This window comes from Oryx dammah, unplaced genomic scaffold, assembly GCF_014754425.2.
Source record: "Oryx dammah isolate SB20612 unplaced genomic scaffold, SCBI_Odam_1.1 HiC_scaffold_4, whole genome shotgun sequence".
NCBI classification, from domain to species: domain Eukaryota; kingdom Metazoa; phylum Chordata; class Mammalia; order Artiodactyla; family Bovidae; genus Oryx; species Oryx dammah.
The window spans coordinates 20,612,519-20,637,540 of NW_024070188.1; the positions used below are offsets into that span (position 1 = coordinate 20,612,519).

Consider the following 25,022-nt stretch of genomic DNA (forward strand, 5'->3'; position numbering starts at 1 on the left):
TTTTTTTTACAATGAATGTATTTTTTTAGAGTTGCAAGCAAATTCTTTTTGCACTTCCCTTTTCCACCAATTTTATCAAGTATATGGCCTATCAACTAGGATTCTTGGACAACTGTTGACAGCATCCTTATTTCCTGGGTTTTATTTCAAACTTTTTTGAACTTCCCCTACACTAGCTTTTGTTAACGGCATTTCCTATTAAGTTAAAAGGTGACTTTTGAGAAACTTGATTTCAGATGAAAATTATGCATAAAAAGTCAACTACCTTACAATTAGATTCTCAAGTTAGAAAGTGAATACTCTACGCAACATAAGAAAAACCATAGCTCTTATCCTTCTATTTTCTGGTTTGACGAGAACTGTCAAATTCCTTTCTAAAAGAGTACACATATACATTTTCAATTTGGCATTCCATATTCAGTAAAAAAAAAAAAAAAACTATTCCGATTTTACTTATTCTGGAATTTTGACAATTTTAGCAATAGCAAAGCTCAATTTCACCTTACTTTTACCTAGCAAAAAGCAAATTAACATTTTAAGATTCCAAATGTTTAATCTGGTAAAAATGAGAATATACTTCAATCAAGAACATACCATCTAAAAAAATAGTATTGCTGTCTTATAAGTTTCTCATTACATTTCTGCAGTCCCTACATGTTTAGAATAAATGTAGCATTCACATAATACTATAGTCCATGAAAAGAGTATATTCTTTTATTGTTTTTGTTCATACACATCGTTTCAACCTTCAATAATAAAATTCAATAAATTTGATTCCTTAATCATAAAAACTTTACACATTATTTACATGTTGCCAAAGTCTACGCCATACAAAACATCACAAGGATTTGACTCTACGCACGGTACCATCACACAGAAGAAGAGGGGGCTAATCCAGGAACATACATTCAAAGATTAACTTGTAGATGTGCACAGTGTATTTGGCACTGTTCATCAACATTATAACACATTCCTCTCTTAAAACAGGCACTATTCAGCCTTAGTCACAATGTATCAGAATTTGCTATTCACATCAAAACCAGCTTTCAAACTTTCTAACAATAATCAGTGTTAAGAAACAAAACACCATCAGAATTGGGAATGGAATTCAAACCTTCAGCCTCTTGCTAGGCTCCAAGCTGCCATCTGTAAGGTAGGCTTAATTTGATAATTTTTCCATTGCGGAGAGTGCCAAGAAGAAACAATATGCTCTTCAAAACACATAAAGACAAACAACACTTTAAAGTTTTCAGTTCTTCTTGGGAGTGCAAAGAGAGCCCTGATAATGCATAACTAGTAGGTGATTTTGGCAGGAATTATAGAATGATTGATGTCATTCAAATTGTGGAGACTGTACTGGCAGTTAACCTCATGGAAAGAAACTGGAATGGCTAATCTGAAATCAGAATCCTTAGCAACTTGTTTTAAGGGTTTCTTCCCAGATTTACTCTGATAGGTAACAACACTACACTGCTATGAAATATAAGGACAAAATAAAAATACAAAAAACTCAACTGTTAAACCTGTAGGGCTTTGGCTATATCCCAGTGGGTAATTTGACTAACTTCATTTCAACAAATATGAAATCCCTTCACTTCAATTGGGCCCATTAAATTTAATTCATTAAAAGCATGTATATTCCAGAATGTTTAAAAAAGACACATATATAAAAGGCATAAATTCAGTCTTCAACTAAGGCCAAAAAGCCTCAACAGAACATGGATGACAGTACGGGGGACAGAAATAAAAAAATTCTCTGGTAAAGTTTAGAGATATGATGTTGTATCACACAAAGTTTTTAGCAATAAATTAAGACTTGAAAAAAGAGTCTCACAATCTACAAAGAACTACAATGTGCAAAGTAATGTCACTGAACCAAAATTTAGTTTATAATCATTTTATTTCAAGTGTATTTTTAAAATCATAAATGGAGTTTTGGAATCCAAAGTCAAAACATTTATTCTTCATAGACTCAGAATCTGACAAGCAATTCCAGACCTTGCTTTCCAAATCCAGTGTTCTCTGCTATTTTTCAGACTGAGACCTAGTATTTAAAACTACTCTGTCCTAAACGTATCATTCTGGATAACTGTTGTGCAATTGCTGTTGATAAGATTCTTCTGAAAACAGTCCATCAAATATATAAAGACTGGTTTCTGTCCAAGTATCAGCAGAGAGGGGAGAACTACTAAACACCTATCAAAAAATCATCTATTCATTTAAAAAATAACAAAACCAGTGCTGTTCTCTGCCATGAAAGAGAACATGCAAAATTAAATCACTTTTGTAGACTGTGGTAATATTTTATTACCTACACAGGCCTCAATCTCACTTAAAGATCTTTCAATACAAAGTCACCATCAGGATTTACTCAGTAAAAATCCTGGGTACTAACATGGCCTTACATGTGCTATTCCAAAGAGGAACAGGTTACTTTTGAGGAAAAGAGCTGCCTTGGTAACTTCCCTCAAATGTTTATTTTAAATAAACATAGTTAATGGAAATATTTTTTAAACCAACTCTGGGTACTATCTCGCAAACTGCCCACCAAATGGAAAAGGAAATCAAAACTTTCTCTACTTATTTGGGAAACTTTCCACCTTTACTTTGCAGATTATGACTTTTTACCTTTTGTCTGTCTCGTACAATATTTAAAAAATTTTAAATTGTTTTCCAATGTAAGAGTTCTTTTTCAAACGATCTTCACAACCCAGAACACAGACAACAGAGCAACATTTTCAAGTCACATTGATAATAATGAAGAGATGAAAATGGACGGATGTCTGAAAACAGGCATTCCCTCTGCTCCAAAGGTGAGCACATTTTTAACATGTGAGCAACACAGAACTCCATCCCTCAAACTCAGAATGCTTCCATTTCATATGTCAATATATTATTCTTGAAACTTAAAGTTTGGTCACTTGGAAAAACTGAACAAAAATTACTCCCTCACCCCCCTAAACAACAAAATAGCTTTAATTGCCCCCTTCTCTCCCCAGAAAAACAGGGGAGTCGTTAGGGCTGAAGCCTTTAAATCTGAAATTTCAGCTCCTAAAACACTGCTGCAATCTGCTCAAAGGTACAAGCTCACCATGTCTCCTTCTCCACTGCTTCCTCATTTATAAGTTTATTTCCACACACACATGCACACACACACGCACGCACACACACACACACTCGCTCACACATACTCTTACTCTCAAGTAAGACACTTTTTTGTGTTTGTTGATAAATTATGAGGATTATGAACTAGGTGTGTACAGGGTTTCATAGGTGCTTTGTAAACATCAGAGTCACTTGAGTCCTTTTCTCCAAAAGCCTGAAATCAAATCATGCGACCAGCAAATCACTATTTCCCCAGACGCTGTTCACAGGCTGCATACTGACGAAGGGCAGAGAAAAAGTCCTCATAACTGATGTTTAGGTGGGAAGGCAAAGAGCTGGAAAAAAAAATCAAAGGAGAAAAAAGCAATTAGATGATACGCTATAATTTGGAGGAGGGGAACCAGAAGGGTAATGACCAAAAAGATTAAGAACAGAAGAAAGTAAATTACAAGCATAGAGTACATCAAACTATTTCTACTAAATGATTATTAAACTCGCTGTGAAAGAGTTCAAATAAAAACTAACCCCTGTATACATTTTTTTTTGACATTTTAAAGGGACTTGTAAAAAATAATTTTAATCTTAATGGAGTATAGCTGACTTACAATGTTGTGTTAGTTTCAGATATACAGCCAAGTGATTCAGTTATACATATACACATTCCTTTTTAGATTCTTTTCTCATATACATTACTACAGAATATTGGGTAGAGTTTCTTGGGCTATACAGCAGGTCCTTGTTGGTTTACATTCTACACTTCCTAGGTACTGATAAGTCCCAAAGATCGACCCTTACTGTGACTTTTCATCCAAGCACCAATCTTACCTCTTCATCTGCCCTCTTAAGTCTAAACAGACCATGGCCTCAAAATCTTCTTATTCTTGAATTCAACCTGTTTCCTTCAAAATCAATGGTTCCTTGACTTTCCCATTTGTCTCAATGACATTGTAATTTATCCAGTCACTAAGGCTTAAAAACTCAGGAGTCATTTCATTTCTACTCTAGTTTTTACTGCATTAGTAAAGTGCTAGCTAGGCCTGCAAGTAAACTTGGTAATTAGTTCTCATGAATAAGAGAATTCATAGTATGTTTCTCCTAGGATCCAGAATTAAAATATATTTTTAGGCTCCTAAGTTTCTCTCCTTTTTTTTTTAATTTCCGCATGTGCTTTATCTCATGCAGCAAATTCTATCAACAGCATCCCACAGTGTGTATTCTTTTATTTATGTCTGGGCTTTTTTTCAATCAATATTATGTCTGTGAGATTCACCTGTGATGCATCTTTTTAAAATTTGTTCATTTTCACTTTTATCCAGTTTTCCCTTCTATAAATACTCCACAAAAGCAGCATGGGATACCAGCCAGAGCACTATCTGCCCCAGATGGAGGTAAGAAGGAGGTGAAGCATCTCATCGTCTCTCCTCCTTTTCTACCCAATGGCATCCACTTTCATGAAGTAAGAATAGCTTTTAAATGTATCAAACAGTGCATATTATTTTGCAGATTTGTTTCTTTCGCTCAGTCACATTTTTGAAGGGCTATTCAGTAGGTACATGCGGCTTCTGCGTCCGGTCTATTCAGTTGAAGTGCTACAGATGTCTCACTGTATGCGTGTGCCATGGTCTATTCTACTGACGGACACTTGGTTCTTTTTTAATAGTTATTTTTATTTATTTTGGCTGTGCTGGGTTCTTAGTTGTGGCATGTGAGATCTTCGTTGTGGCATGCAGAATCTTTACTTGCGGCACCTGGGAATCTAGTTTCCTGACCAGGAAATGAACCTGGGCCCCCCGCACTGAGCTTGGAGGATTAGCCACTGGACCACCAGGGAGTCCCATTGGGCTATTTCTTAATTTTCTTGTATTCCTCACCAAGCTGGCCTTCTCTTTTATTTTAAGTCAGGGGTCTGCAATTACAGTCCAGGAGACTGCCACCTGTTTTTGTAAACAAGGCTTTCTGAGACCATGGTCACACACATTTGCTGACATAATCGTCCAGCTTGTTTAGCTATACTGGCATGTGTTTAGCTGCAACAGAGAACAGCAGTTCTGAAAGAGACACAGCTTCCAAGATCTAAAATATTTAGCCTCCGGCCCTTTAATCAAAAAGTTTGCTAAATTCTGTTCTAAATAAGCAGTTTCATTCTCATCCATGTACTCTCTCATAAATTACAGGTATGGACTCTTCAGTTGTCATTTTAGCTCATTCTTACCCAGACCCAATCTACTCTAAAACACAGCTGTGAAACAAATCTTCCAAAATCACCATTCCCACTGATTTCCTACTGCCCTTCTAATAACTACACACATTCCTTATGCTTATATTTAAAGCATTCTCAATGTCAACAGTCCTAAACTATCAGATTTCACCATACACTACTAGAATCTAACACTAAGTCTCTGCACCGGTGTGGCCAGTTACCTATTTCTTTCTAACGTGATGCTCATGTCTTGCCCCCTAGTTTTTCTTTGTTCCCTGCAGATCACTCCCTACACTTTCTACCTTTTCTCTAATTACAAAAATTCTACCCCCTTTACACACTTTGCATCAAGTTACATCTTTTCTGTAGAATCAACAACTCTGGCCCACAGAGATCACTCCTGATCTCCTATGATGATTAGTTTTAATACCAAATATCTGCACAACCACAAAAACTCTTGTGTCTGAATCATTTATATAGGTTTTTATTTTACCACTGATACCGTCAAACACCTGAGGGAAAGGATCCAGTATTACAATAATTCTTTGGGAATTCCCACCACATCCAGTATGGTGCTGGGTTCAAGAAACACTTGCTGGACTGAACCAAAGTAAGTCAGTACACTTTTAACTACTTACATAATCTCAGTCAACCTGATGTGCCAGGGAAGAAAGCCTAGTGTGCTGTCCACAGGACCAAACTTCAATACTAAATCAGGGTCAGGGAAACCATTTGAACCTTGGAAAGAAAAAAAAAACACACATATGAAATTAATATATACTGCTTACCAAAAAATGACCTATGGCAAAATCTGTTCATCAAATTGGTTTCTTATGTTTTTGTGTTATCTGTTCTCTTCAGAAACTTTATTTATATGTTCCATACCCCAATTTCTTGGCACAACATATACTTTTATATTTGTTATTTCCAAATGTGGAAATTTTCTCTAAAGGCTGTTTACCTGGACTGATTACCTGACAAGGAGAGGTATCCCAACTCCTACCCATTCTACAGGTAGTCCCCAAATCCCACCTATCTTTCAAGACTCAACTTATGTGTTCTCTTGGCATCCTGAGATCCGCACTGCTTTAAGGACTCAAATACTTATTCTGGCCACAGAACCAAGTAACTTCAGGGATGAAAAGCAACTTTAAAAGTTGTCTATTCTCCTTCCCTCCATATGTGCCGATTTTACAAAGCAAGACCAACTCCTAGCTACACAGTACAAATGGTCTCAGTATTCCCTAGAGCCCAGGCTTCCCAGGAGGGGGAGAGGAGAGTGTACACCTGCCTCAGCCAAGATCTGGCCATTCTTTGCTCTGCAAGCTGCTTTCCATATGAGATCTGGCTTGAGAGGAAAAGGGGACAAAAAATATTTCAACTACTAAAAAATAAAATAAATCTTAATATAAATAATCAATGATGTAGCAGAAAAGATGCTATAATCCAAGGGACCCAGGTTCTAAGAGTTTCTAATAACCTCAGTTCAGCCACTAACTTTCTGGTTACAAGGTAAATGGAGAATTTATCTGAATGAATGAAAAATACATTTGAAATTGTATGGCTATAAGAGCTAACAATGGACATTAATTTATTAAAATTATTGCCTTTCTTCAAAAGGATTAAGGATAAGGCTAGTAAGCAGAAGGACCATAAAGTTAAGGCAAAAAGTTCCTAAGGAACTCTGGAAAGAATAAAAAACTAAAGGTTTTTATAAGCAATTGAAAAATAGATAAAATATAATGTTACATGTAGTATAACATGACAAAATCAGTGCTATAGTTGGTATAACAGAATAGAAGGAATACTAACAAAGGAGTCACAGATGATAGTAATATTATATTCCCGGGACTGTTTCCTAAATAGCTGTTAAGTTCAAACTTAATATTCAAACTTAACAGACAGTTCAAACTAAGAAGAAACAGGAATGTGGTATGTCATTTTATCTCAATAAAACTGAAAGATAAAATAAAATAAAGCAAAATAAATTTTAAAAGGAGGAGGCAGAAGTAGAAGTTCTTTTTTTAAGGACTGTCCCCCAAATCCTTTTAGATCCTCTCCTTTACCAATAATTCTGAAAGCAAAGGAGGTGACTACAAATTTTATTATCGCAAAACTATGTGGGTCTCTAAACTTTAGAAACATAATAAGTACAACAAAAACAACAAAATCAGGCTTTATGGTAAGAATGAGACATAGATATTCTCCTTCATACAGCATCCTTGTGAGACAAAACTAAAAACAAACATATACGACTTACTAAGTAAACTGTCTAACATATCTACATCCAAATCTGTGGATTTCTTTTGCTGCTGGGCTACTAACTGGCAGAAGTCTCGAGCAGCTCTTACAATATCTGCTTTTCCATCTTCTGGGGACAGCACCTTCACTGATGACTGGCAATTTAAAACTGGAAGAAAAAATAAGATATTAAAAAAAAATACCCTCTTCCAAATATACTTCAAAAATCAGTTTCAAGAAAAAGTACAGTTCTTACAGTAAACAGGACTCTTTTACGCCCTTCAATTTTAACATCAAAGCATACCTAGCTACTCTGCTCTGAAAGAACCTGTACATAACATTTGTGTTTTTATTTACATAGTCTTCTTATCAAAGTGCTCAGAATGACCTTGTATCTATGAATAAATCCTCTAGAAAAAAGAAATTTTAGTTATAGTTCAGTTCAGTTCAGTCGTGCCCAATTCTTTGCAACCCCATGAACCACAGCACGCCAGGCCTCCCTGTCCACCACCAACTCCCAGAGTTCACCAAACTCATGTCCATTAAATCAAGTGATGCCATCCAACCATCTCATCCTCTGTCATCCCCTTCTCCTCCTCCTCTCAATCCTTCCCAGCATCAGGGTCTTTTCAAATGAGTCAGCTCTTTGGATCAGGTGGCCAAAGTACTGGAGTTTCAGTTTCAATATCAGTCCTTCCAATGAACACCCAGGACTGATCTCCTTTAGGATGGACTGGCTGGATCTCCCTGCAGTCCAAGGGACTCTCAAGAGTCTTCTCCAACACCACAGTTCAAAAGCATCAATTCTTCGGCACTCAGCTTTCACTCTCACATCCATACATGACTACTGGAAAAACCATAGCCTTGACTAGATGGACCTTGTTGGCAAAGTAATGTCTCTGCTCTTTAGTTATAGGGTAACTTACAATTTCCACTCACCCAAAATGCCACCTACAATTACAGTAGTTAGCAATAACACAGATAGAAGACAAAAATGAAGGCTATAGGAAGAAAACAAATTGCTTCAATGGAAATGAACTGTCTATAGCACACGGATCTACCTTACCAAATTCTTATTCTATGGAGCAGTTGATAGGATTCTAGATAACTAATAGCTCTGCCTAATTCTTGTTTATAGACATACAATTCTTTGTCTGGTAGAGATTCAATTATATTCATTCTAATCCTATAGAAAAACAAGTTTTGTCTCTATTCACGTTATTTATTTTAATATTTTTGATCTATAAGCGTGTCCACTCTTTGGATTCTCTTTGAACAGGCTATAAAATCTACTGATTCCTGGTTGTTTAATCTTTAACATGTGTTTATTTTTTAATATGTATGAGTCATGATTTTCTTTTTCTGAAAATTATCTTTTAACCAGATGAAGAAAGAAAAGTCTAACCCTGATGATTAAAGGCAGTGATAATAAACACTAGGGCAAAATGAATAAATAAAGGAGTAATAGAATCTGCCTTGCAACACAAAAAACATTATCTGCATATGTTAGGTATTCAATTTTACACTCATGCTTACCTTGATCATCTTTGTCATTACTATTTGCAAACTCTGGTGAGTATTTGGAACAATCTAAGCCCAGAAGTTCCTGCTGTTGTTTTAAAATTTCATCCATCAATCTGGAATTATTTCTTTTGAAAATACCTTAGAAAGAAAAAAAAAAGAAAGAATTACATGTCAACTAGGTTAATTTATCCTCATCAATAATTAGTGGATGCTTGTTACGAAAACAATACTGGATCCAGAACTGAAAAAATTTCAAATGAAGCAATGATGACTAATTCTAAACTAGAATCTAAAAGGAAAACATGACAACAAAGCTGTTATTTTAAGAGTCTGGCCTCGGACTAAAGTCAAAAAAAGGACAGGAGTAACAATTCCGTGTCAATATGAATATGAGAGAAATTCAGACCTATGAAGAACTTTTCAGAGACCATTCACTTGACATCTTCATTTACAGGTTAAGAAACTAAGACCCAAGTCTCCGAAAGACCCTTAAGGGATTTGTCAGAGCATTTAGAAACTGCAGCAGCGGTCCAAAGTTTCTATCTTCCTCTCTCCCAGACTACTTTCTTTACAGATTCACTCTGTGCATGCAATACTGTTACCTCAATTTGATTAGTTTTTTTTAACAGTAAGAATAATATGAATTATGTAAAAAGGAGAAAAACAGAAGGGACTGAAAGCCTGGTGGGCTACAGTCCATGGGGTTGCAAAAGAGTGAGATGCAACTTAGCGACTCAACAACAACAAAGAGAACAGACAAAAGTGCAGAAATCAAAATTAGTAAATTCAAGTAAAGCAGGAAAATATACTACATAAAACTCTTTCTGATCCTCCAACTATGCATATAAAAGTAACAACTACAGTTACTATCGTATCACTGAGAAAGATGAAGGAACTATTAAGAAACTTAACTAATAGAGAGAGCTCTAATAAAAAACAATTTGACTATTTTCAGAGAGGCCAGCCTTCTAGTGGCCATTGCCTCTTAGACCTTTATCAAGGGCTCCTTCTCTGTACTCTCAGTCAGCTCTGTGTTTAACAAAACAGCTCAAAGATCAACTGGGAGAGAGAACATAATAAATAAATATATATACCGTAACACAGAATCTGCTGAATATGCTGTATAATGCCAACTTGGTCGACTATGTGTCCATCAGTAGTTCAAAGATAAAAGCAGTCTCTTTGGTTGAGAAAAGGTTATATGCTGTATAATGCCAACTTGGTTGAGTATGTGTCCATCAGTAGTTCAAAGATAAAAGCAGTCTCTTTGGTTGAGAAAAGGTTTTGTAAAACAAGCAAGACTTAAGTTGAGCTGACCTCAGAAAGTTAAGAGAAAAGAAAATGCAGTATCATGAAGAAAAAAATCACTGAATGCTCCAAAGACAGACAAATACTACTTTTGATTTGAGAAAAGGAGCAAGGGAATGGGCCTAATTTTCACTTCATTTTGCCTACCCAATGGGTAACCAACCTTTTCTGGGTAATGTATAAACGTGTCGAAATATTCATCTTTAGGAAAACCAGCCTGGCAACAGTATAGAGAAGGTCTGGCAGCAGACTACTGCAGCAGTCCACACATAATTTGATAAAGCAGTGAAAAAGAATTCATTGTAAAACAGCTGAGAGACTAAACAACAGAGGTAAACACAGAAAATTCCATGGCTTTGACCCTGGGAAACAGAAATTGATAATATTTTTTAAAAGTAGGGAAATTCTACAAAGAACTGGTTTGAAGGAAAAGACTAGTTTTAGACAGCTGATGATAGACGATTTAGGTGGGGTTACTGTCAAAGCGATTAAAGACATAGGGACAGGGGTAGGTCATATAAGCCCCATCGGTAGGGCTCTTACTGTTGCACCTACAAGAGGCCAGCACAGGGCCAAGCACAGAAAAGTGAAAGTCGCTCAGTCACGTCCGACTCTTTGCGACTCCATGGACTATACAGTCCATGGAATTCTCCAGGCCAGAATACTGGAGTGGGGAGCCTTTCCCTTCTCCAGGGGATCTTCCCAACCCAGGGATCCAACCCAGGTCTCCCACATTGCAGGCAGACTTTTTTTTTTTTTAACCAGCTGAGCCACAAGGGAAACCCAAGCACAGAACAGACACTGAACAAATAGAGGTCTGCGGAAAGTCCATGACAGATCAGAGACCTTCTTCCTTCTCAAAATCCTATCCTCATCCCAGATTGCTTGAATTACCTTCTGGATCAATTCCCAATTTACTCCTTGAATGGCCTCTTCTCACTCTGCACTGAATCTTTTTCCTCTTTCCACCTCTAAATGGAGACTACTCCTCAGCGTTTCTGCCTCAGCCCTCTTTCTGGTTCTTTACGAGACTTTAAAACCCCAGCATCAGGACCAGGGTAAGATGAATGAGGCAAAACTGGGGGCAGGAGGCTGTGCATTGCAAAAATCCTAGTAATTAAAATTAATAATAACTTAATGTAATACCTTTAAAAATTTAAAAATAATGCAAAACATCCATGATGAACAAAATATTAAAATTTTAAGTAAAAAAAAAGGATCGGCATTTGGTTCCCAACATTTTGAGTTTATTCAAACATTTAATCCCACCTTGAAGTTCTGTAAGCATCTGAAAATGAACAAATCTAAAACTTGGTAACTTATCTTTCAAAAAAGCTCTCAAACACTTACATTGCATCAAGTTAAAAGAAAGAAATAGTACTAAAGTGTAAAACTTATATGTACTTAGGGACAAAGCCTAAAGGAGAACAGTAAACATGTAAGGTTGATGGGACAGTGGGTGGTTTAAAATCACAACTGCTGTAAACTGCTGCTCATATAATTTTAAAAAATCACCACCAACACCAACCAAAATTTTAAAAAGCCCTTCTTGTTGTTGTTTTCCTTCTAATAACATCATCAATAGCTATCCAGACACCCAGACATGGTCTCTGCTCTCTGGCATTACCACCACCAGCCCCATCAGAATGCTAACCCTTGACTCTTCTACAGCAACGCTCCCCTGAACCTATTTCCCCTTGTCCACTGTCCCCACTGCTTCAAGCAACAGTCTTCTTTATAATATTACAACCACCCTCTGATGGGTCTTCTGCCCCTTCTAGTGAGCATCACTACAGACAGATCTTCCTTGCGTACATCTGTAAGCCCAGCACATTCCAACTTTAACCTCTTAAATGGCTCCCAAAATGCTTACAAAAATCTACAGTATTAGGAACAAATTCTGCAGATCCACATTAACATTACATGTTATTCTTCCACACTTGGTAGGTAGAAATAATTTATGTTTATAACATAACTGAGTCTTCCAATTTTTCTATACTTCTCTATCCAGCAAATCTGATTGCTTTATATTGCCCCCAAAACGCCTGAAGTGACTCTAACCTTCAACCTGTGTTACCTCCCCAGCCCCACATCTGTAAAACTCTCCTAATTCTTCAGGCCAGCTGAAATGTCATTTACCCCCAAGAAGGTGCTCTGGGTCTCTAGCCAGATATGCCCAATTCCTCCTCTGACTTACCTCACTCTTGCAAATACAAACATCTACTCAAACTCCTTAACAAACCAATATTCTACTTTTATTAGTTATAGCTTAACTCTCCCCCACCCCCACTGAACTGTAGTCTTACTTGTGAACTTGGGTCTTATTATCTCTTTTCCCCTAAGGTGCCTTCCACGTAGCAGGAGTTCAATGTTTATTTAATAAACTAAATTATCAGTCCACAAAGTGCCACCTAATAACAATGAAACCTAAATGGACATGACACTGAATGGAATTTTTAAGAAGTTTCCAGGAACCTCTCACAATAAAAGGAGACACTTCCTTATTGCACACAGGCAGAAATGCTGTTAAAAAGGAAAATTATTACAGAGAGATGCAAATAGGTTTTATAAAAAAGACCTCCAGAAAGTTATTTTAAACTGAACCTTTATCTTGGCTGATGTGGATGGAGGATGAAATTAAAAAGTAGTTTCTGAAAAGTACTAAATGCAAAGACAGAGTACCAGCAAAGTAATTCCTGATATCCCGCAGCTTGACTGCCACCCAGAAATCTGATTACACTCTATGGTTCTTGTCTTACTAACAGTTCCCATAAGCAATATTCTCGGGCTACAGTTTTCTTCAGGATTCAAAGTCTACACATATACACTTCACATAACAAGATCTGCGACAAGATATAAGAATGCCTCTGACTGAAACAGGCAATTCCTCTGGCAATACTGTAATATATGTGGAGAGCCTTTTCTCATATCACAATTCATCTTGTTTGCCTTCACAGAATCTAAACTAAAGCCAAAATGATGTAATAAAAATAAAGAAACCATAATAAAAGTCCTTTTATGCAAAAGGGAGCAGCAACCATTTAGAAATAACTGATCTAAGGAAAAACACCAGCAAATACTCAAATTCATGAAAACCCTGTGTTTTACAGAATTATATAAAAATGAACTGCAAGAATTACTTTATCCCATCCTTTTACAAAGGGGGAAACAGACCCAGCAAGGCCAAGCAAGTGCCCTTGGTCAAGAGTCTAAGCCTTTGGATTGAAATCCAGGTCTCCTGACTTCCAATTATTCAGTTCAGTAACTATGTAATGCTGATAAACAGCGCTAAATTCATCTTACTATTAAATTCTGAATTTCCCTCCCCCAAAAGTTAAATGAAAGTTGGCCGTTTTACAAATGAACAGAATCTTTAAAAACAAAACAAAACTAACACTAGAGCTCTTTTAAAGGTTTTTAAGAAGTTACAGGGTAACAGATACTTGATCTTTAAAGATGACTTAGGAATCTAAAGTTAGGGTTTTGCCATAATGATTTAAAGACTTTCACATTATGCTTGTTGCTCTACAACTGTATCTCATGCACAATTTCCCTCATGTAAGCTATCTGGAAATATATATATATAGAAAAGATATATGAAAGAGCCAAAATTTTTAAAAACACACACGAGCACACACCGGAAAGTCTACAATTTCCATGAAAGAATAAAATATTATGCTAGGAAAGCAGACTTCAGAAAGACAACAATGTTTTTGGTATTTTTGATAAACACTAAGCGAAATGTAGATCTCTTTTTATATCTTAAGAAAGAGCCTTTTTAAATTCTAGTATTAAAAACTGTATAAGATGTTCAAAGGGTAGACAACAAGGAAATGTCCCATAACCATCCATCCTAACAAACTCAATGTCCCTTAATCTCAGCATCATACAACGACTATTTCTGGTTTTTAGTATTTCCTAGGCATACCTGTAGCAACCTACTCCAGTGTTCTTGCCTGGAGAACCCCAGGGATGGGGGAGCCTGGTGGGCTGCCGTCTATGGGGTCGCACAGAGTTGGACACGACTGAAGCGACTTAGCAGCAGCAGCAGGCATACCTGACCAAGCAATTTTGTATCCTGCTTCTCTCACGTGTATAACATGTATCCTTCTTTGGTGCTAATCTCATGATTATTTTAACAATTGCATTATTTAACAAAAAAGGCCTCTGAATTCAGTAAACATTTCAAGTACAATGGGAAGCCACTGGCAAGTTTTATTTACAGTTTGAATAATATTACCAAAAAAGTTCACTTTGTTGATGGGTAAAGAATGGATTATACAGGGGCCAGAACAGAACTGAAGATAAATTAAGAGGCCACTACAGCAATAATCCAGGTGAAAAATAATGAAAACTTGGGTGGCTGCAATGAAGAACCACAACCAAGTGGCAAATTCGGAATATCTTCTAGAAGATCAAGGAGGCCTGATGACAGACGAGAGGTAGAACATATAAATTTTTAGCTTGAGCAGTTGGTTGGAAGGTAGTGGTTTCCCATTTTCTGAGATGAGAAATAAACCAAGCAAGGCAGGGTCTGGTGCTGGGGGGCGGATTCAAGAGTACTGTTTTGGACATGTTAAGCTTTTGAGATGTCTAATAAAATAAACATGGAGATGTTAGGTAAAGAGCTAGATACAGGAGCCTGGAATTATAGAAAACATAAGGACTGGAGAGTCAAACCTGAGTGTGAGCATACAGATGATAATTAAAGCAAAAGGATCGGGAAAACTATCTGGGTCAAGAGTCAGCCAACTACTGCCACTGGAACACAGTCATACCATTCATTTACGGCCACTTTCTGACTGTAGTGGCAGAGCTGAGTGTTTGTGACAGGGACCATATGGCTCACTAAGTCTAAAATATTTACTACCTGGCCCTTTAAGACAGTTTTCTGACCCCTGATCTAGGAGATAGGGTGAACATCAGAAAGATAAGCGCATACACATAGCACAAACTTCTAGGACATCCCAACTTTTAGAAGTGGAGCAAACCAGCCAGAAGGAACAGGCAGTGAGACAGGAAGACATCCAAACACACATGATGTCATGGAAGCTAAGAGGGAAAATATTTCAAAGAGAGTGGAATTAAATATGCCCTACACAGGTTATGAAAAGCTATAACCAACCTAGACAGCCATATTAAAAAGCATTACTTTGCAGACAAAGCCCCGATTAGTCAAAACTATGATTTTTCCATTAGTCATGTATGGACGTGCAAGTTGGACCATGAAGAAAGCTGAGCACCGAAGAATTGATGCTTTCAAACTGTGGTGCTGGAGAAGACTCTTGAGAGTCCCTTGGACTGCAAGGAGATCAAACCAGTTTATCATAAATCCTTAGCACGTTAACCAGTCAAGAAACTGAGATTCAGAAAACCAGGAACCCACATATAGTAAGAAAAGAAAGTGAAGTCACTCAGTCATGTCCAAGTCTTTGTGACCCCATGGACTGTAGCCTACCACACTCCTCCATCCATGGGATTTTCCAGGCAAGAGTACTGGAGTGGGTTGCCATTTCCTTCTCCAGGGGATCTTCCCGACCCAGGGATCGAACCCCATCTCCCTCATTGTAAGCAGACGCTTTACCATCTGAGCCACCAGGGAAGTCTTAGACCACATATAGTAAGGGACAGATCTTAAATATTGCTGCTTCTAAAATTTACATGAACTGAATATAATGAATTCCAGAAAACGAGACTTTCAAAATACACATGTATTTCTTTTTTAAATCTGAAATCTAAACTTTCGCTGTGACTATTGCTTCTCTTCAATAGAAACAGATTTTTAAAGCAAGTGTTTATAAGGACATGATAAAGAAAGGAAAGAAAAGCAAGATAATCACTCAACCAATCTCGTTACAATCTCTCATCTCACCAGCTAATAAATACCCATCCTTAGAAATAGTCTACCTTTCTTTTCAAACGGGACACCTAAGTAAGTTATCTGGTAGTTATCCTCATTTAATTCTCTAACAATCCAATTATAACACTATTAGAGGCAATCTTCAGAGAAGAAAACATATACTTATAGGACAAATTTTTTTTTAATGTACCAATAAAATTTTACATGACTGAAGTACTCAGAACAAAATAAATCTCATAAGCCATTAAATAATTTCGTTTCAAGAGAAAGCCCCACGATACCTCATGCTGCTGCTGCTGCTAAGTCGCTTCAGTCGTGTCCGACTCTGTGCGACCCCGTAGACGGCAGCCCACCAGGCTCCCCCGTCCCTGGGGTTCTCCAGGCAAGAGCATGGGAGTGGGTACGGTCCCTCACAGAACAACAATTATCCTGGAAGGAGCATGCTGTAGCAAGGGGAGAGATACATGGGACAGTGACACGGCACAGAGAGAGGGCTGGGTTTCAGCTCCAGTTCTTCAGCAAGAGAGATAGATAAAATAAACAAGCCATGTGGGTTTTCTAAGCCTCTGGCTGTACATCTTAAAAATGAGATTATCTTCACAGACTCTGCTCATCTGATAAGGAAATAGTTCAACACAAAGCAGGAGCTTCATAAAATTAAGTTCAGTTGATTAAAGAAAAGTCAACTGTGTCCTACAACTCACAGCATGAACGTTCATATTAGTGGATGAAGAAAACTCTATTTACCTTTAAATACCTTTTACAAATTATCTTTATTACCTCTAGATAAGTAACACTTTACCAAGGCTTTAAGATGGCCCAACATAATCAGGAATAGTACTAACATGCCTGGATTATGGTTATATTCGCTTATTAGTAGAAGTTGGTACAGCATAATGGTTAAGCACAAAAGCTTTGGAATAAAACCTGGTTCAAATTCTAGATCTGTCTCTTACTATATGTGGGTTCCTGGTTTTCTGAATCTCAGTTTCTTGACTGGTTAATGTGCTAAGGATTTAATGCACTTCTTTGCATAGCATCTGGTGCATAATAAAGAGTGCAACAAAGAATAATTATTACCATTAAGGAAAGGTTTGTTTTCATACATAAATCCAATACTATGGTTAAATAGAAAGCTACTCAGAAAACAAGGTCATTTCAAAAACAGGATAGAGCTTTTCAAAGACAAAGCAAAACTGGGATAGTCAAGAGAAGCTACCTAGCAGCTGATAGTGAGAATGATTTACAAGGATCTATTGATAGCTTTTGACAGGCTGCTAGCCCTTTGTAGAAAAAGGGGAGAGGACATCACAGGATCTTAAGATAAATGTGAAATTCTGTATTATATTTGCAATGTACTATATGAAGGTGAAGATTAGAAATAGAATCCCTTCGAGAGAAGACAAGTACCCTAGTTTGTACTGTCTGTGTATCAAAATTTAATCACATTTATATTCAGACTTTCAACACTTCTGGCAACTCCATATTTCAGCGTAAGGAGCACAATACTTGATAAATTTATATTTCCCAACAGCATCTGTGTCAGTGTGCCAAATAAGTAAACTAGGGCAAACTATGTTCATTTCCCTCCCACTATTTTAAGGCTTCTGGGTATTGGTGCTGGAAAACAAATTACAACTCATCATCCTTACCTATAAAAAAATCCAGCCTCTTCTTTCAATTCAAGGAATACATACTGACCTACTCATTACATGCAAACACCAACCTGAGGATAGATACCATCTGCGGAGCTTACAAGCTAGTACGAAAGTTTGAGCACGTGTACATACAACTACTACTTCCCAAAATGGAGAACTTGGAGATGTACAGCATTTAAGGAGATTCAAGGATACAGCAAGATTAGGAATGGAATAGTTGAGAGAGAGTACCACTTAAAAGAGCAATGATAGCTTTCTGACAGGTAGATAGCCATTTGCCAAGAAAAGGAAAAGAGGACAATCCAGAAGGAGGGGACATCAAGTACCTAGTCATGGATAAAGTAAAAGGCATATAGAAGAATGAGAAATAGGTTGGGAAGGCTGGAAGTATACAGGGCAGATCGTTTTTAATGCTAGTGTGAAAACTCTGAACCACAAAACCATTTCATAAGACATCTAGTATGGCTTTACAATCATGGAAATAACACTAAAGAGAAGAATACAAAAGATTAGTTTTGTTGCTAAATTCTCACACAGAAGTAAATGCCTTTTTCCGGATCACTCCAATTTATAGCAATAGTAAGTAATAATTCACTGCAGCACTATTTACAATTGCCAAGACAAGGGAGCAATCTAAATGTCTGTCAACAGAGGAATGGTTACAAAGAAGATGTGGTATGTATTATATACAATGGAATACTACTCAGCCATAAAAAGGAATGAACTAGGGCTACTTACAGAAGCATGGATGGACCTAGAGAGTGTCATACTGAGTCAAGTCAGTCAGTCAGAGAGAGACAAATATGATATCACTTATATGTGGAATCTAAAAAAAAAATGGTATAAATGAACTTATTTACACAACTGAAAGAGAGCCACAGCTGTAGAAAACCAACTTACAGGGGGAAGGGTGGTGGGAATGGATAAACTGGGAAACTGGGATTGACATATACACTCTGCTATATATAAAACAGATAACTAATAAGGACACACTGTGTAGCACCAGGAACTCTAATATTCTGTAAAGACCTACACGAGAAAGGAATCTAAAACAGAATGGATATATGTACACGTATAACTGGTTCACTTGGGTGTACACCTGAAACTAACAAGATACTGTAAATTACCTATACTTCAAAAAATAAAACAGAAAGAAAAAATATTAACTAATAATTAAGACTTACCCAAGATCATCCTCACTTATGAAAAGGAACATAAAAGATGAATGAATAATCTGATGTCATATAACTAGTGGCATGTCCTTTCATCTGTGGTAGAGTCAAACTTCAATGTGTAAATGCATCATGTAAGTAGCTTAATAAAAATAGAGTTGCTCAGGTCCCATTCGCCTAATTTGATCTGACCAATAACTCTGCTGAATCTGTACTTTTTATAAACACTCCCAATGACTCATTCATAGATGGCCCACAGACCATGTTTTGAAAATACTGCCCTACAGCAAGGTTATCAGCATGGCACCAATACAGCTGAGCAACAGGAACAAGTTCCATCCCTGAAGATAATGATACATCTCCAGGTAACTTGGATCAAGGCATACTTTAACAGAGATCCAGGCAAGTATAGCATCCCTAAAGCTAAAGCACCAAAAGCTCCAAACTCCAATTTTTGTTCTAACCCAATTATGGTCATTGCTTAAATGATAAGAGTGTACACAAAATTGCCAAATTACCCTTCTAGAATTCTGAGCTCAAGAAATTCCTGAGAAAACAACTCAAATTTCTGACAGGTGAAAAAATTATTGTAGAAATTCTTTATTATAATCAAGAAGCAGTGCAGGTAAATGGAAATGAAAAGATCAGTGTGTTTGTAGAGTCAAACCATGGTAAGTATTAATGAATTTTTTTGTCTAAGGATTAAATACAGTCTAGATCTAGCTGTAATTAGAATGAATGTATACATGTGTTAGTCACGTCCAACTCTGCAACCCCATGGGCTGTAGTCCACCAGGCTCCTCTGTCTATGGAATTCTCTAGGCAAGAATACTGAAGTGGGTTGCCAATCCCTTCTCCAGGGGATCTTCCAGACCCAGGGATCAAAGCTGGCTCTCCCACACTGCAGGCAGATTCTTTACCATCTGAGCCACCAGGGAAGCCGAATTAGAATGAAAGGATACAAGACAGGGAAAAATTTAAGGTGGTAAAGCAGCTCATCTCCAAGATGGCTGCCATCATCTCCACTCCAGCCCCACCCCTTCTGCATAAGCCATTTTCTCATTGAGGTCTATTTCTCCCTTTTTTTTGATTTGGGGGCTGACCTGTGGCTTCTCAGACCAACAGTATACAGTACAAGTAACACTGCATGGTTTCCCAAGTTAGGTCATAAGAAGTCCAATTTTGGCCTTTGGCTAATTCTTTGGGAATAACTATAAAAAAAGTATGACTACCCTAAGGCCACTATTAAATGAGGAAACTTAAGCTAGCCCTGTGAAGACAGATGACCAACCATCCTCATCTATGCCAGCCATCACAAACCAGGTACTGAATATATGGTGTGAAACCTTTTACATCCCAGCTACTATCTGACTGTAACCTTATGATTAGAATAGACATCAAGAAAGAACTGCCCACCTGAACCAAGTCAACACATAAGCTGTTTTAAAACACTATGCTCTGGGGTAGACTTCAAAGTTAGAGATAACCACAACAGTTGCCCAGGTCTTTATTCTACCTCATTTCTCAACTTTTCATTACCTAAACTTACCTATTATATTTTACTGATCTCAACACACTACTCAGTAATGTTCCAGCTTCTCTAATGGGAATGCTTGCCAATAAGGAATTCCCCATTCTCTCTGTGTGTGTCACATACTGAACACTGTACTGATTATGGTAATCCAAATTTTACCTATTTTTGCAAGGTCTATCTCGGATGTCACCCCCTTCCTTACTATGGACAGGGATAAGGAAGTACCGTGTTCTTGGGAATACTTCTCAAGCATGTATGTTGAGAAGTAACTCTGTTTCTCATGGATTTTTCTCTTTTTCTCTCTTTAAAGTCTCTGTCATCCACTAGCATTAATACATTAGCTTATAATAATCTTTAGTAACTATCCCTGACTTTAGAATAAACTCTTTAAGAGACACAATGTCTTATACTTCTTTGTATCCTAATGCTTTATATCACAGCAAGTACTCAATAAATGTGACATTAAAGAGTACGTCAACAGGCTTTTTAAAATAAATTAAATATTTACATAGAAATAGGCTCAAGTGAAAGTTTGAGAAAACCGAATAGAGCTTAAGTATCTATATAGTTCCCCGGAAAAAGGATAAGTTTTCTTACAGAACCACGTGACTTGCTCACTGACCTCCTCCATGTCTACTCAGGTCAATGAGGCTCAAGAGGAAGGGGACACACGTATACCTATGGCTGATCTGGCGGCCCACGCCAGTGCTCTTGCCTGGAGAACCCCAGGGACGGGGGAGCCTGGCGGGCTGCAGTCCATGGGGTCGCACAGAGTCGGACACGACTGAAGCCACTTAGCAGCGGCAGCAGCAGCATGTTGATACATGGCAGAAACCAACACAATAATGTAAAGCAATTATCCTTCAATTAAAAATAAAATTTTTAAAAGTCCATGAGGCTTTCTTTGGCCACTCTTTTTAAAACTGTACCTCCTACTCCACCACTGACTTTCAACATTCCTCTCCCCTTTCTCTGCTTTACTTTTCCTCACTGCATTTATGATCTAATACATTTTTCTCATTTATACTGTTTGCACACTTCCACCAAAATGTAAGTTCCATGAGCATAAGAATTTTTGTCTTTTTCACTGGCCTAGATGCCTCATGCCCAGAACAGTATCTCCCAATTTGTCACCTGTTAAATGAATGAATCAATCAGTCAATACCAAGGATGAGTAAATTCAGTCTCTTATTTCAAACAATGAAATTAACCCCTATCCCATTAAAAACTCATCAAAATTGCTTTTACAGTAGGACAAAAAGTGCTCTGAGTCCGTGCACTTAAAATGCTCTATAAAACTCTTTGTTAGCTTGACTTCTTCCTTTTCATTACCAATGGTTTCTTTAGCAAATATGATAGGATATTTCTGAATCACATCAGCAATTCAAGAACAGGAATTTCCAGAATAAGAAAGTGTGGCAATACTATAAACTGCATTCTATTTAATTATTGATTTTCCTTCTCTACTAGAACATAATGGTACTTGCTTTATAAGAATTACTTGAATATAAGTGATTCACTTAAAGTCAATTTCACCACATTGCTCAACGGCTTTAATTAATTTCCCCTCTGCTTCACTTACTTTTCCCTCAGACAATATTTCTGTTGCATCACTCAAGCAAAGGCTGTGTTGCCTTATTACAGTCTTGTGATTTCTATGGTCTTTTGGCAAGTTCCATAAAACCTCAGTACCTGAGTATATTAACTTTAACCTTACAGGGTAAACTATCATTTGATGATGGGCTATGAGTCACCATGTTCCTCCCTGGCTGCAAGGAAGGTGATTGGCCAATCAAAGATAACTCTAATACCCTGCAAGAGTTGCTGTCTGACCTCAACCTACCCTTTCTGACAAACTGTCACACTTAAACCTGCCTATGTGGTAAAGATTTAAATGCTAAAAATCAAGTTGTAGTTCTTGTGAGCATACCATTAATTTAAGGTATCTAATGGAGACTAAAATATTAGTTTTCTTTCCTTCATACCAACATTCCTCAATCATTCTTACTTGGAAGGAAATGCTATTGCTTTTGACATGTGACTGAGACCCAAACAAAACATTTATCTCCTACTCGGTCCTCAAAGCCTGGCTTAAACACTATCTCCTCTGCAGGAACTTTGGGAGTTCCTCCAATCAGAATTTCTCTTCCTAAAGGAGATCAGTCCTGGGTGTTCACTGGAAGGACTGATGTTGAAGCTGAAACTCCAATACTTTGGCCACCTGATGTGAAGAGCTGACTCACTGGAAAAGACCCTGAGGCTGGGAAAGATTGAGGGCAGGAGGAGAAGGCGATGACAGAGGATGAGATGGTGGATGGCATCACCGACTCAATGGATATGGGTTTGGGTGGACTCCTGGAGTTGGTGATGGACAGGAAGGCCTGGCCTGCTGAGGTTCATGGGGTCGCAAACAGTCGGACACGATCGAGAGACTGAACTGAACTTCTCACAGCAATCACTAACTCTCAACATCTGTTGCTCACTTTGCCACTCCTGTGAATGTGTTTACCCCCAACAAGCCTGAGTCTATGGAACTGTTAAGAATCCAAAGAATATGCCTAGCACTGGGCTTTAACTTTGTAGCTACCCAATAAATGTTCAAGTTCTGTACCTACAAAAATTCCCTACAGTGAAAATTTCCTCAATCAAAACTTACCGGAGGACAAGTACTGTGTTGGCCCCTGAGGATCAAGGATCACACAACATTCCAGGCAGCTGAAAACAGAAGGTGACCACTTTCCTGGCCGCCTAACCAGGCTCTCAGGTACTTTTCATAAGCCTAATTCAAATGCCACTTGTCCCCAACCACTGAGCTGTGACTTAAAAACAGTGCTCTGGGCCTCTCTGAGGAACCACTGCGGTGTAACAAAAAGGTGAACCCAAAGGAAAGTTCAGACTGGCTAAAATATCAATCCTCCTCTTACTACCTTTCAAACTTTGGACAAATTTGTAAATGTTAGCGACCTCAGCTCCCGCATTTGTGAAACAAGGGTATACAAACACCATCCACTTTACTAGGACGTCGTCACGAGTAAGAAATATTTTTAAGTATGTACAAGGCGATGAATCGAGGTCAAAGGTTTAGCAGGTGTTCAATTAAGCCTATCTCCCCTCCTTGAAAGCGCTAGCATCTCAATTTACACTTAGGGCCTCGGGGCACAGAAACTCGCGGAGCCGGGAGCGCTGTGCCGAGGGCCGCGCCCCGGTGCACCTGCCGGATGTGCGGGCCCCGCGGCCGGAGAGGCCCCGGTCCCCGGACCCGCTCTGGGTCTCACCTTGATGGTCGTAGACGCTAATGTAAGAGATGCCCACGGCCATACACCACACCACGAGGCTTGCGATGTCCGAGAAGCTGGGTTCCTGCTCCTCCTCCGTGATCACCAGGCCCATGTGCACAGGCAGCTTCTCCAGGGAACGGCCGTCCGCGCGCCAGCGTAGTCGCCGGTGGGCGGTGGCTGGGGCCGGTCCCCCGCGCGGATGCCGGTGGTGACGGCGGTTCCTGCCGACAGCCGGGGGCTTGCGGAGCGTGAAGCCGAGCGGCGCTAGGACCGCGGCGGAGGCGACGCGACAGCAGCGCCGCCAGATCCAGTTCCAGGTGCCGAACCGAACGCGGAGCCAGGAGGTGAGCGTGCGGTGCAGGCAGAGCAGAGCGTGCAGCACCCGCCACACCAGCTCATACAGCCCCGTCATACTCTCGCGGCGCCCGGGCGCCCTCCTCTCTCCCTCCCACACCCGCGACGCGACCGCTTCTTATCCGGCCCTGCGGCCGGCGCGGGCCATCGCTCCGCGTTCCCCCGCCCCCAGCACCCGATCCCCTTTCTACTGCCAACACCTCACCTCGCCCCCGCCGCCATCTTCCTCCTGCCTCGGCAGCCCCGCCCCCGCTAGTACATGGACAGTCCTGATTGGTCGACGTGGAACTCTGACGCGGGCTTTGAGTCCAAGGATGTGCCCCAACCAGGTGCGAGGAGAGAGGGCATGGGCGCCTGCGAACTAACTGGGCCGAAGACCGAGGGCGCCCCCTGGTCGTGCGGAGGCCGAGGAGCAGCCGCCCGCCTGGCTCGCGTCTTCTTGATTGGAAGGGGCGATTCCTGGAACCCCGCGACCTTCGGATCTTGGATGTCTCGTGCGGTCTGTCTCTTCTCACAGCACCGCCAGAAACAGCTGCCAAAGAGTAAAAATGGCCCAAGTGGATTGGAAATTAACAGAAAGAACCTAGGGGTAGAAAGTAGCCCTCAGCAAGCGTTGATGCTGGAGGTCAACCAGGGTCGCCAGAAGGAAGTGCCTGAAGAGGCGGAAGTGTGCCCCATAGAGAGGTCTGGCTATTGTACTTTGGTCGTCTTCTAGCTGAGGCTAATTCTTCCAAGAGGGACAATGAGGATATTTAGTAATGTCCCTGAAACTCAATGCTTTCTGCCCA

At 39.1% G+C, this 25,022-nt stretch overlaps 1 protein-coding gene across 1 annotated transcript; it reads right to left on the reverse strand.

Annotated features, from left to right (window-relative positions):
• On the reverse strand, positions 1 to 24,480 carry NUS1 (NUS1 dehydrodolichyl diphosphate synthase subunit). Its single transcript, XM_040238420.1, has 5 exons — positions 23,878 to 24,480; positions 9,083 to 9,208; positions 7,566 to 7,715; positions 5,944 to 6,043; positions 1 to 3,440 (listed from the first exon to the last, which is right to left on the reverse strand). The coding sequence occupies exons 1-5, from the start codon at positions 24,290 to 24,292 to the stop codon at positions 3,350 to 3,352; spliced, it is 882 nt and encodes a 293-aa protein (XP_040094354.1). The 5' UTR covers positions 24,293 to 24,480; the 3' UTR covers positions 1 to 3,349.
• Between the last annotated feature and the right edge of the window lie 542 nt (positions 24,481 to 25,022).

What these genes read in the sequence shown, in the direction of transcription:
- NUS1 (XM_040238420.1), bottom strand. Translation starts at nt 24,292, where the DNA reads ATGACGGGGCTGTATGAGCTGGTGTGGCGGGTGCTGCACGCTCTGCTC. An exon ending in TATGTTAGACAGTTTACTTA is followed by an intron (nt 6,044 to 7,565) that starts GTAAGTCGTATA and finishes TTTCTTTCCAAG; the next exon opens with GTTCAAATGGTTTCCCTGAC. An exon ending in ATCAGGTTGACTGAGATTAT is followed by an intron (nt 3,441 to 5,943) that starts GTAAGTAGTTAA and finishes TTTTTTTTCCAG; the next exon opens with CTCTTTGCCTTCCCACCTAA.